Source organism: Acanthopagrus latus, chromosome 10 (assembly GCF_904848185.1).
Source record: "Acanthopagrus latus isolate v.2019 chromosome 10, fAcaLat1.1, whole genome shotgun sequence".
In the NCBI taxonomy this organism is placed as follows: domain Eukaryota; kingdom Metazoa; phylum Chordata; class Actinopteri; order Spariformes; family Sparidae; genus Acanthopagrus; species Acanthopagrus latus.
The window spans coordinates 18,368,907-18,381,285 of NC_051048.1; the positions used below are offsets into that span (position 1 = coordinate 18,368,907).

The 12,379-nt window shown below is 41.8% G+C and overlaps 2 protein-coding genes across 3 annotated transcripts; one reads left to right on the plus strand and one right to left on the minus strand.

The window, feature by feature from the left end:
* The first annotated feature begins 530 nt into the window (after positions 1 to 530).
* Positions 531 to 7,098, plus strand: LOC119027849 (N-acyl-aromatic-L-amino acid amidohydrolase (carboxylate-forming) B-like). Of its 2 annotated transcripts, none has more exons than XM_037113336.1 (7): positions 531 to 651; positions 1,100 to 1,363; positions 1,438 to 1,633; positions 1,869 to 1,962; positions 2,061 to 2,168; positions 2,306 to 2,418; positions 5,452 to 7,098. In XM_037113336.1, the coding sequence occupies exons 2-7, from the start codon at positions 1,104 to 1,106 to the stop codon at positions 5,704 to 5,706; spliced, it is 1,026 nt and encodes a 341-aa protein (XP_036969231.1). In that variant the 5' UTR covers positions 531 to 651; positions 1,100 to 1,103; the 3' UTR covers positions 5,707 to 7,098. The 2 variants fall into 2 exon arrangements, with proteins under 2 accessions (XP_036969231.1, XP_036969230.1); XM_037113335.1 differs by having other exon boundaries at positions 618 to 846.
* Positions 5,755 to 12,104, minus strand: LOC119027850 (claudin domain-containing protein 1-like). The gene is made up of 4 exons (XM_037113338.1): positions 10,812 to 12,104; positions 9,707 to 9,814; positions 9,383 to 9,520; positions 5,755 to 8,370 (listed from the first exon to the last, which is right to left on the minus strand). The coding sequence occupies exons 1-4, from the start codon at positions 11,095 to 11,097 to the stop codon at positions 8,150 to 8,152; spliced, it is 753 nt and encodes a 250-aa protein (XP_036969233.1). The 5' UTR covers positions 11,098 to 12,104; the 3' UTR covers positions 5,755 to 8,149.
* Positions 12,105 to 12,379: the final 275 nt, after the last annotated feature.

A 12,379-nucleotide genomic window follows, 5' to 3' on the forward strand; every position in this document is an offset into this window, starting at 1 on the left:
ATGTGCCCCTCACACCAAAACAATCTCGATGCTGAAATAGAACTACAGGTAAGAGGAAAATATGTATTTTTGATTTGGGGATGAACTGTCCCTTTAAGACCACATTTAACCTGCTATTTTAACGGTATCTCTGGCAGTCAAGCAGTCATATTGAATCTGTGTTCTCTTTCAATCACCAGCTGGTTCTCTTGTTATTTCCCCTGCCAGAAGAGCTCTTTCTTTCACTGTACACACCACAGGCGCCTCTCCTGCTGTGTCATGCCAGCAGATTTATTTTCAGCCAATATTCTGAAAGGCAGACTGGAACCTACCATCCTATACATGGGGCAGAGAGAAACAGGGAGCTGGGGAAAGTTGGGGAGGGGCTTACAGTCACAGTTCGCCAGACCTCACAGCTGTTAGGACCAAAAGGAAGCAACCGACACATCACGTCACACTCAGGACACACCCTGGATATGATACAGTGTAGTACAGTGCAGTGCAGTGGACAAGAGGTGGTAGAGAGACGGTGAGAGTTTGCATAACAGGCAGCTACAGCCTGTACAGAGGGAGGGATGGGAATGCTGAATCAGTAAAACTGCATGAAAGCCTGGGAGAGGGTGGAAGAGGGTAAACGGCAGGGGGAGAGGGAAGAGAAAGGTAACGGCTTGGGTAAGATGTGTGATGCTTGGGCACTCATTTCATCTCTTGCTTGTGAATGCGGAGCTGACAGTTGACCCTGTTTTACCTCAAGCTCTCCTCAGTTAAGCGACTTTGATCAGACTTTTAAAGTCAGTGCTGCCTTAGGGCACAGTTTTAAAGCTGGAGCTGTCCCTTTAGAGTTTTCTGCAAGGCAGGAACAATGAGGTAAGGTTTCAGAGATCAATGTATCTGCTTTGTGTTGCAGTGTTGTCTACAATGTACCCAGGGTAACTGATACCTCCCACTGAGTGAAACAAGAAGTGGCTTCAGTACTGAATGAGAAGAGATTCAAGTTGTGTTCTGCTCAAAGCTGGATGCACAACATGCAGTGATACAGGAGGACTGAGAAGCTCTATTTTTGTTGCATATGCCTTCAAATTCTTGCAATTTCTCTCACTGTTTCCTTGCCTGCTGTCAGTCAGATGGAGGTAGACAAGGTGGTGTCTTTGTCAAGGTTGTCCCGGGTCGCTGTGTGCGGTGGTACCCATGGCAATGAACTGTCTGGGGTGTACTTGGTGAGGGAGCTGCTGAAGGAGGAGAAGAAAGGGACGGAGGAGCACGAGGAGGAGGGGGAAAAGCTTGTGTCAGTGAAGATTGTGCTGTCGAACCCTTGGGCCACGCAGCAGTGTCGCAGATACGTCAACACCGACCTGAACCGCTGCTTCACCCACGCCACCCTCAAGTAAGGCAGCACTGAGAAGGCAATGGCAGCTCTGCTCATGATGAGTTTTGTGATTGTGTTTCTCTGTTTCCCAGTGGTCCCATGACTGACATGGCGCCCTATGAGTTGATCAGATCCCAGGAGCTGAACACCATGCTGGGTCCTAAAGGAAGTCCTCAGGCGATGGATCTTGTTTGTGACCTCCACAACACCACAGCCAACATGGGCCTGTGCCTCATCGCGTACTCTGACAGCGACTGGATATGCCTGCACATATTCAAACACCTGCAGGTTCCTACACACTCACGTTTAGAGGTCCAATTTGTAGGAAATTTGATATTTGAGACTCACTCCCAACTCGTCAAACACTGACACTTTGGGATTGTGGGTTCGGGTCAGCTTCCATCCTATAGTGTCAGTAGCTGACTCCTTTAAAATAATTTCACTCTGACTGTTTGAGTCAGAACAAAGAATTCAGATTGGAAATGCTGGAAATCTGAACTCAAGTCTGACATGTCCCTTTCAGAGGCAGATGCCAGATATACCGATGAGGTACATCCATTTTGACATCTCTAGTGAAGAATCCTATTCCCTTGATTCAGTGGGAAAACATGGCTTTGGTGGGTTTTTTCTTTTTCCCACTATTACACCAGCTTATCGGAATCATCAGAATACTGGATAATGTGTAATATCTGTTATCTAAAATCTATTTTTTCAGCCATGGAGGTTGGCCCCCAACCCCACGGTGTGGTGCGATCAAACATCTACACGGCGATGAAATTTGGCGTGCAGCACATGCTCGACTGGGTCCGTTCCTTCAACTCAGGTGCAATGAAGCACAGGTTACCAACTGAGATTTTTTCACTTTGTCACACAACTTTAAAATGTCCCAAATCATGCAAACATTGTATATCTTTTAACCCCTTTTTTGCCTCGTTTAAAGCCTCATTCGCTTGTTCACAGGTACTATTTTTGATGGAGGATTTGTGGATGTGTTCACCATGGTCAAACACATCGACTACCCAAGAGACAGTGAGAGTCACAACATCACAGCAGCCATTCATCCTCAACTCCAGGTACAGTCTGACACATACTGTATTAGTCTTGTGTCAGATTTAGAGGGGCAATATGTAGTTTTGGAGAAGCAATTCAAACTCTCAGAGGAAAATAACTTATTTTCCTCTGAAAGTTTGAGTAAGGTCTTTCTTATAAGGTCCAAAAACACTGTTTGAAGCTAAAAAGGTGGCACGGTCCGCCATATATAAACAAAGTAAACCAGTATAAATTGTTTCATCCTTCAAGGTCAGTTTGTTTTCAGTTTATTCAGCCATTAAAATGAAGAGAGTCAGTTTATTTAGGTTGTTGCCCAGTGATATATGTCTGAATAACCTTGTGACTGAGCCCGTTTAAACAGATTGATCCAAGAATAACACTTAATGTTACAATCTACATGACGGATGACCTGTTTGATTATAGTAGTGTCGAAGCCAGTAATAACAAGATGATCTAATAATAGTAATACATAACATTACCTACTTAATACCTAATTACCCAACAATAAAGTACCGGATGATAAAGTAAGTATGAACCTTTGTGCTTAACACTCTGCAAGTCATGTCAGGTGTTTGACCCCACCCACTGTCCACATAACACTGTCATTACACATCAGTGTTGGACGAGTTACTTTTAACATGCCCTATATTGTATATTATAAGTTACGATCATTACAAGTAATAATAACATTACAATATTACTGTCAGTGTAGAGTAAAATATTACTTTTTACACAACTTTTTAGACACTTTCAACAAAATGCCCAAATAACCTATATAGAACATTGTATACCCCAGATCTTTTTAGATAAATGAATGTCCTTGGATACAGGGATGAGCAGGCAGACACATGATCAAAGTCTGATATTTTATTGGACAGATGTTAATAGTTTTGATTGTAGACTGTACTGTACAGTACTGGTAAAACAAAAATGTTTACAGGCTAGCCCAACCTACATAAAAATATGAACAAAAAAACATGAGAATCTAGGGGAAATGCCCAATAAACAGATGCCACTTCTGGGCAGAACTACCAAATACCTCCTGCAAGCCCCAGGGGAAATGTAGGTGTATAGGGGCTTGGGGTATTAAAGGGGTTCCCAAATAAACAATGTCCTCACTCAAAGTTGTGGGCAGCCAAGAAAACAAAAAAGGGCCTAAACAGACCAGAGTTTCTGGCTGACAAGCAAAGGGGAATGAGGTTTGCAATGGGTCAAGGGCTGGTTCAGACTGAGGGTATGAGCCTTTTGTGTGCCATTCCCCACCCACTTTAAGCCATCACCAAAAAGTGATTGGCTGGGAGGTAAATGCCCCAAGCTGCTTTCACTCTCCCCACCTGTGCATAACAGTCATGAGGGAAAACCAACACAAACAAAGAAAATGTGCAAGTCTCAAAACACAATTGGACTGCTGCAGAATTAAAGTTGTGCTCAGAGGATAGAATATAAAACCACATACAGGTTGATGATGTTTCACGATGCAGGGTGCAGCTTTATTATGTATTATTAAGCGCAATTATAAAGGCCAGTGACGCCCTCAACACGCTTTTCATTCCAACGTAAATCTTGTATAATTAAAAATGATGATACCCAGAATGTCTTTAACAACCATCAAGTCCATTGGATGAATCATCAGGTCGTCTTCTCCTGTTCAACAACACCTTAATTTACACGTCTGTAATTTCCAAGCAAACGCTCTAGAGAGAAAATGACAAAGAAAACGTTCGGTTTCTACACCTCCAACTGTAACCAAGGAAGCCTTTTAGTTCTTGCACAGCTGGTCCGCTGAACATGCAAATATGGGAAGTGTACTTACACACAAGCATAGTGTTCAACACATATGGAGAGTTTTGAATGTTTTCAATCATAAATGCATATTTTTTAAATGGAGCATTTCTTTAATAAAAAGTCTGCAATCTACTATATTGCAGAAAGTGTAGGGAACTATGTTAAAAATACTTGCAATCAGTAGAAAGACAGAGGCACCTGTGTTACTAATGTAGAACACAAAAAGAAAAGTGTTTGGATTTGAAACAGTTAGAAAAAATGAAACCCATGTGACAGGAAGAAAATGTCATTTCATCAGTAGTAAAGAGGAATGGCATCGTGATTATGTTGCAATAATAGAGCCTGATAATTATCCTTTGTACATGACTGGCAGGAGCTGACACGGTTCCAAAAATAAGTGGCTTGATGACTTTCATAATGAAGTTTGTGTCGCACAAGTGTACCACAAGAGCTGACTGAGATCTGTGATCATGTCTCGACCAGGAGGTTTGTGGCATTTAGCAGCAACTTTGACGGAAATGAGATCTGAGGTAATACTGAAATGTGTCTGCTATCATGATGTATGATGACAAGCATTGGACATTAGACAGAAATGCTCATCACATTTTGAACGATTGTTCAGACTATAAGGAAGTTCTTTATCTGTTGCTAAAGGTACCACTGACTGCTGCTTACTGTAGCTGCTGTTACATCTCATCATTTTGTAACACAGACCTGGGATCTGTATCAGATATCGTGGTTGAGACTGTGGGGCTGTGGAAATGCACACAACACCAATTTACTATTTTGTGTTGCTTTGATGTTCACAGCAAATTAAAAAAAAAATTGACTGTTCAGTTTTGATCTGGGAAGTCTTTTCAGTCATGACACAAGATGAAACTTTGAGGGACAAAATTTAAAAGCACCCTGTGGCCCCATGCCGAGTCTTCCCATTCATAATCTCTAGCTGTCACTATCATAATAAAAGCATAAAAAAGCCCCCCAAGACCAGTAATCAAAAACATTTAGAAATCTTTTTAGAGGTGCCCCAGTAGCTCGATTGGTGGTGTTTGCGCCTCATGTTTGGAAGCTGTGTCCTCACTGCAGCGGACTGCGATTTGAGTCCGGCCTGTGGACCCTTGCAAGGTGTCATCCCCTCTCTTTCCCCATTCTCCTATACTAATCCTGACAAAATAAATAAATAAATAAACAAACAAATAAATAAATAGATAGGTAAAATCTCTCAGCTTTGTCCACTTATAATCAACCTAGTTGTCTGGCCTTCCCCACAGGACCGAGACTTCTGCTTGCTCCACCCTGAAGACCCAATGTTCCAGATGTTCTCAGGTGAAACAGTGAGGTATAAAGGCAAAGAACCTCTTTATCCTTTCTTCATCAATGAATGTGCTTATTATGAGAAGAGCATTGCTCTCTCGCTGGCAAGAAAAAGGCATGTTGCAATTCCTGCAATCCGGGTGATGACAGAGGAGGAGCAACAGCATGCGGACGAACAGGAATTGGCATCAGAGGAAGAGGAGGAGGAGTGAGGAGGGACAACAAACACCTGACATGATGAGACTGATGCAACTGCGTAATAAATTTTACAAAAATGTAACTTTTATTGAAATGACAGCTGTTGCATGTGTACACTCGCACACACTCTCACAATATTGAAGTGTAGCCTATACAATTATTAACCATCTCAGCTCACAACTGGAGAATGAACAGCACATTCATCGCAGATTCACAGAAGCACAGTCATAAAGTGACACTGTTATATTTACGCTACAGTGGGTTCAGGGATAGAACACCTTCTTGAATTGAAAGGCTGAATATGCAAAATACAATCTCATTTACCATGAGACCTATCACAAACAGTGCATCATTTCACAGACATTGTTTAATTTGTGTGACTGTTAGTAATTTGGATATTACTGTACACATACATCATGGTTTTAGGATAATACTGGTGTTATTTTTTTCTTTTCTTAACTGTATATTTTTGGGACATTTACATCATCAAAAAATAGAAATTCACTACTGACCACTACAGCAATATTCAGGATATGTTCAACGATAATTTAAGTGCAAAGGAATACTGTAGCTTATCACGATATGGCCTTTAAGTTACATTCAAAATGCCTAACAGGGAAACAGTGTTTCCCTTTAATCCTGTTGAACTGAAATGGTGATAACAAATGAATAAAACATAAAGGAAAAAATATAAATTAAATAAATAAGAACAAACACAACTGACTTCACAGAAACAATTTATATGTCCATCTAAGGGCGAAAGAACACTACTATGTTAAAAAAAAAAAAGGTTTTTGATCTTTTCTACAAAAACTATAAAATCAGTCGAAAACATTAAAAAATACGCTTGAAAATAGCAAACGAAACAATGTACTGGGTAAACAAGTGATGAACAAACACTGTCTGACCTTTACAATGGTCATGAATAAGTATAAGAATAAATAAGTGTCACTTCAGTTAAAAATAAAAAAGGGCAGACAGAAATGGAACAAAATCATATTTACAGTAATAGTCACCGTCTCTGTCACGCTACCCGCCACGGTCCCAGCGCTTTGAAGCTGCAAAGGTAAAACAATGATTACACAACAGCAAGCGTCAGTATAAATAATTATCTGATTGTCTTGCTGTATTTCCACATAAACCTACTGAACAAAGTGTGACAGACAGTGCAACAAAGGGGTAGTCACCACACCCAGCGGTGATTGTAGGTGTGATCACAGGTGCCAATGAAAGAAATGTTCCACTTCCAAGCTATAATGATACCATCATACCAATGTCTGAGTAATCTGGGTCATTGCTTTTGGTTTGATGTCCTTGTAATCAGTGTTCATTAATGAGTTCCTTATAATCGAACAATGAATGTGTATATGATGCTGTTATTGACACAAAATTAATTTTAAAGGAGACATATTATGTTTTTTTTTGTTTGTCCTTTCCTTCAGTGTGTTTTATAGCTTCTTGTGCATGTAAAAGATCTTGAAAGACAAAAAGGTCAAACACTCCCCTCTCCCACAGAAAACACCATTCCTGAAACGCCTCGTCAGTGGTCTCCCCTTCAACTCATCACAGTACATCACCATGTCACACACTTACATAATTAGTGCCACGGGCTAGTTTGAGCGCAAATATTGATTAAGCACTGCTGATTTGTGGTTTGTGGTGCTGGGTCAAGCATGTGTGAGCTGACCATTCAGAGGAGTCTGGGTATTCTGGGAGGAGGGCCTTACAGACACAGGAGCTAAAACAGAGCGTTTCAGACAAGGGGGGAGAACAGAATACTCAAGTGTTGTTGAGCATTAGAGCATGTAAACATGTTCTAGTAGTAACACAAAATAAAATGATGAACCTGAGCATTGGAAATGTGTCACCTTTCATTAGCATCCTACTGTTAAAGGTCTTACAAAGGCCTTTTACCTATTAACTAATGCTTATTACAAGGACCTCAACATACAGTGTTACTGCAAACTGACAGGGGGCACATATAGTCCACATCACGAGGTCAAAGTTGAACAGGTTTGGGTAATAATTTAAGTGGTTGCCTTAATTATTATTATTATTCTTTTGCCCCATTAAACCTGTTTGGAAGAGGAGCACCTCCTGACAGCAATCAATCGAACTGAAGATTCAAACCCTGGAATGTATGAATTTGTAATGGTAAACTGGGACACAGCAAATGCTTTTCAGCTTGGCGTTAAGTTACTCTGAGAAAAGCATATGCTGTACTGTACACATCTTTCTGGATGACCTTTTTCAAACCAGTTCCTGGCCCCTGGAGAGATAAAATCAAATCTTCTAATGCAGCAGATAGGGTCATTACTATAGACTACATGCTCTTTAATCCATCAGTGGGTCAAACGCACAGATTAACCTACATCCTATTTCTCTGGGAAAGCATTAGAAAATGCATCTTGGTGTCATGAATTCAAACAGGGCAGAAATCCAGAGCTGAATCTCAGTCTATGCCACCCGGTAGGCTGTCATGCGATAATAGTTCTGACTGTGGCTGCGTGCCGCCCACACAAGCAGCGCGGCGGCCATCATATGGAGTGGTGAGGAGATGAGGGCCAGATAGAGGGACCATCCCAGAGAGCCATCCACTTTATCAGGCAGCATTGACACCCTGTGGAGCAGGTCCATCCCTGCTAGGTAGCAGCACACTGTGGCCAAGGTGCAGAGACCTGCAGGGCACAGAATCACAGCCACATTTTCACACCACATAGTTCTGTGCTTTAAAGTTTGTCCCTACATTTTCTGATGTGTTAAATGAAAACACACTCATTCTTATATGATTTAATGGTTCTATGAAGGCCATGTCTATGATTTAACACATTATGAACATTACATACAATATATATGTACACACACACACACACACACACACACACACACGCACACACACACACACCTTAGCACTGTATAATCATAGTAAGAAGCACTCATTAATATTCATAATGCTTTATAGACATTAGTAAATTAGAGCTATGGTTACTCTTAGAAAGCATTAAGAAATATCCAGTAGTGCTTATAACTATGATAATATCGCTCTTTAGGCAAATTGTAATGCATTATAAGTATGTTCATAATGTGTTATAATCCATTAGGGATATGGGCTTCATAGAGAGTCTTAATGCCAGGCCTTTATCCTGAGGATGTTGGGACTTGTCACCAGGAGAAAAGCACAGGTGTTGCATTTGCGTTATACATTGCGTCCTGTCTGGGTAGCTAAACGCTCTGTTGCTTTAATCTACTCAATGCTGAGTTAAAGGTAATTAAACCTACATGAATTATTTTTTGGCCATGAGGCATTGTGACAAGCATTAAGCCTGTAAATGATTGCTTTAGTGCTTTAGGGTGCTACTGTTTTATTTGTGCATGCAACCAATAAATCTGTCACTGCTGTGTTTGCTGAAAACAGCTGCCTGCTCTGACTGGAATCTAGACGGATGGATGCAGTGAGAGTCACGCCAAACATGAATTATATTAATACGTGAATTGATCTTTTCAGCGTAAAACTACATGAATTTAGTTTTAAAACCTGATTCTTAAAAAAAAAATGTATTGCTAATACTACAGTTAGAGACAATAACAACTCTCAGTTTTCAGATGTATGTCAAGGCTAACTGATTCCTTAAGCTTAATAGGTTAATACACAGTATGACACGTAGTGCCATGCAACTGCACAGGCCTTACCAGCCAGCAGGTGAAGCACTCCTATGCCAAGGGTGGGGGTGAGGCTTCGACAGAGGCAGGCGCAGAACCCAGTGAGACCCGCCAACACCACCAGACCCAGAGACACCAGCGGCAGCAGAAACTGGCACCTCCACAAGTCTATACACAGACACAGAAAAGATAGAAATCTGTGGGCATGGCATCACAATTATGTATTAATCAGCATCACATATCATCATGATTCATACGCTATGTAGAGAAGAGGCTGAATCTGTGGCGTAGCTTCTTACAGCTTCACACAACATATGACCCACATATTAGGGTGACTGTTGTGGCTGAACTTACAGGTGCGCAGCATGTCCTCTCCACTGTTGTGGTTTCCTGGTTCTTTATATTTAGGTATGAACTGCTGAGGTAGAGTGAAGCTTCGACACTCCAGGACCATCTTGGCATCTGAAAAACGGGCATTAATGTAAAGAGCCACATACTGTAAAGAAACATTTTTTAGGTTCTGTTGTATATTTTCTAGCCTCCCTGAACATCAGCTGCTGCAACTGTTTAATTAACTGAACTTGCAGGGGTTCAGTGTGTTTGGCACAGAAAAAGTAATATAGATGGTAACACGACCAGCACAGCAGCAGCCTGCGTACTAACTTCTGGCTGGCTAGAATGCCAAACACCACATTCTGGCTACAATAATAATAATAATAATAATAATTATTATTATTATAAAAAATGTTTTACACTAAAATTCCTACATATTGCACTTTTAATATTTTCATTTGTTCCTACAACTCAGCATAATGTTCTTATACTTCTTTTATCGCTTTAATGATTTTGTCTTTTTTGAAACACTTTCATATATTTCACTTGTATTTATTCATATTGACATTCTGTGTTTTGCATTTTGCCTTCTTGTTTTAAATTCTCTTTGGTCCAGCCGCCCTTGTGTTTGCCATGACCCTTGAGCATTTTTACTTTTTCTCTGCCTGTTAAATAACTTTAAACATTCTGCTATTTACATAAAGAGGCACTGTCTTATTTTACATGGCATCTTAGCAGCATTTTTGAAGGCGGCCAGTCTCTCTCCAAGTGTTTCTGTGCTTTCTTGCAAAGCAGTTTGACAAGGCACAGCCTCAGGGCAATAGGTGTTGTTGGTGATGCTCTTTTTCAAAGCTTAGCAGGTAATTCTCTTTTTGTGTGTCAGAAGTGCTTGTCTCTGTGACAGGGCTGAATTGTTAATACAGAGAGGGGCTAATACCATCCATAATCCAAAAGGTACACACAAATTCCTGCTTCACCACATGCTGGCAAGAGAGCCACGCCTGGTGGCCCCTGACACCAGGTGTGGCTCAATGTTGAGACAGCAGCAGAAGTTTTCTGAGACTGATGGTATGGAGAACTCTCATGACTCAATGGCGTGAAGGGGCGGGTTGCATCAGTCACATACCTGGCTCTTTGTACCAGCTGGCAGGAACGAGCACACACCGCCACCACAGGCCAACAGTACCGTTGAGGCGGAAAAGGGTGTCGCTGTAGGTTTTCTCATCAAACTCCCCATCCATGAACTCCTCGTACAGGGAGCGCAGCTCGGACACGTTGGCCTCGCCGCGCACGGTGGGGCTGCTGTACTGGTACCAGTGCTGCGTCCCGATGGCCACCGACAGATACACGGTGGCCAGGATGCTCAGCACACAGGCGATGACCAGCGCTGTAGCGTAGCGGTTGTCAACCATTGTTCACCGAGCCAGAGACACGTCAGAAAGGGATTAAGTTGTGATGCCACTGGTCGATCCTTTGCGCAGCAATTTGCCCGATCTGCGACGCTCCCGTTCACACACATTCACCACAGTAACTGCGGCATCGTCACGTCTGCTGAATGTACCGAGCTACAGCCAACGACAGCCCGCTATTTTAATGATTGATACTCCTCTCAAGTACTGTCCTAACAGTCAGCGTCAGCAGCCCTGCAGGCCGGCTTGGATGCGCCATCTGTTCCCTTGTCCCACTTCCACAGATGGTGGGTGGCCCGACGCTGCGGCAGATATCACACAGCTAGTCCGCAAAACCGACCTCAGTCCTCACCGAGGAGGGAAACAGACCTGCCCTGTGAGACACGGTCCGTCCGAGGCTCGCATGGGTCTGTTTTGGACAGCAGGGTGATGCCGGGTGCACCCAGGATGATGCCAGTTGTAAACACTCTAATCCATGCCGTTTCCTCTTCCGGTTCTGCTGATCAGCAGATATAAAAATAACCTCTTCTCAGCTGGGAGGCTTGAGTACATCCAGAGGAGGGAAACACAAGGCAGCTCTGGAAGAGAACACAACAGTAATATAAATAAAATGTGGACAAAGTGTTTGAAAGAAATGATTAAGTTAAGTTGTTGTTAAGCTTGTTAAACTGTCAGCCAATATAACAACAAAACAGGGAAGATGGAGACATATTCTGCATTTTGTTGTGGAAGAATAATAGGATGATAAGACCAGAGACTGTCAAAGACAAAAATGAAATGCAATATGCAGAAGAAATATAACATGAGGATTTTAAAGGTAGAGGGTTAGAACAAATGACTGAATCTGTCACAAAAGTTAACGACATCTACTCTGTGTCGAGAGATGTCTTCCATCCAAGCTTTTTTGGGAATCTGTTGGGTAGTTTTTGTGACGTTCTGCTCACAAACCAACCAACAAACAGATAAACACAGTGGAAACATAGTGGAGGTTTATTAATCCTTTGGTCTATAAAATGTAAAAACCCTCAACACAAGTTCTCAGAGCACAAAGTGGGTTCTTTAAAATGCTTGTTTTGTCCACATTACAGTTGCACCCCAAAATAAAAAAAAAAACAACAACAACAAACAAACAAAAAAAAGAAATGTTGTTGGTTTGCCTTTTTTCTACTCAAGACAAATTGGGGGCAGCATCTTGCCATGGTAACCGCTAACTGCTGCTAACTGTAACCAGGTGAGCGTTGGTGTTTGTACTGCTAGCACAGAACCATTTGGACGGGACAGGACG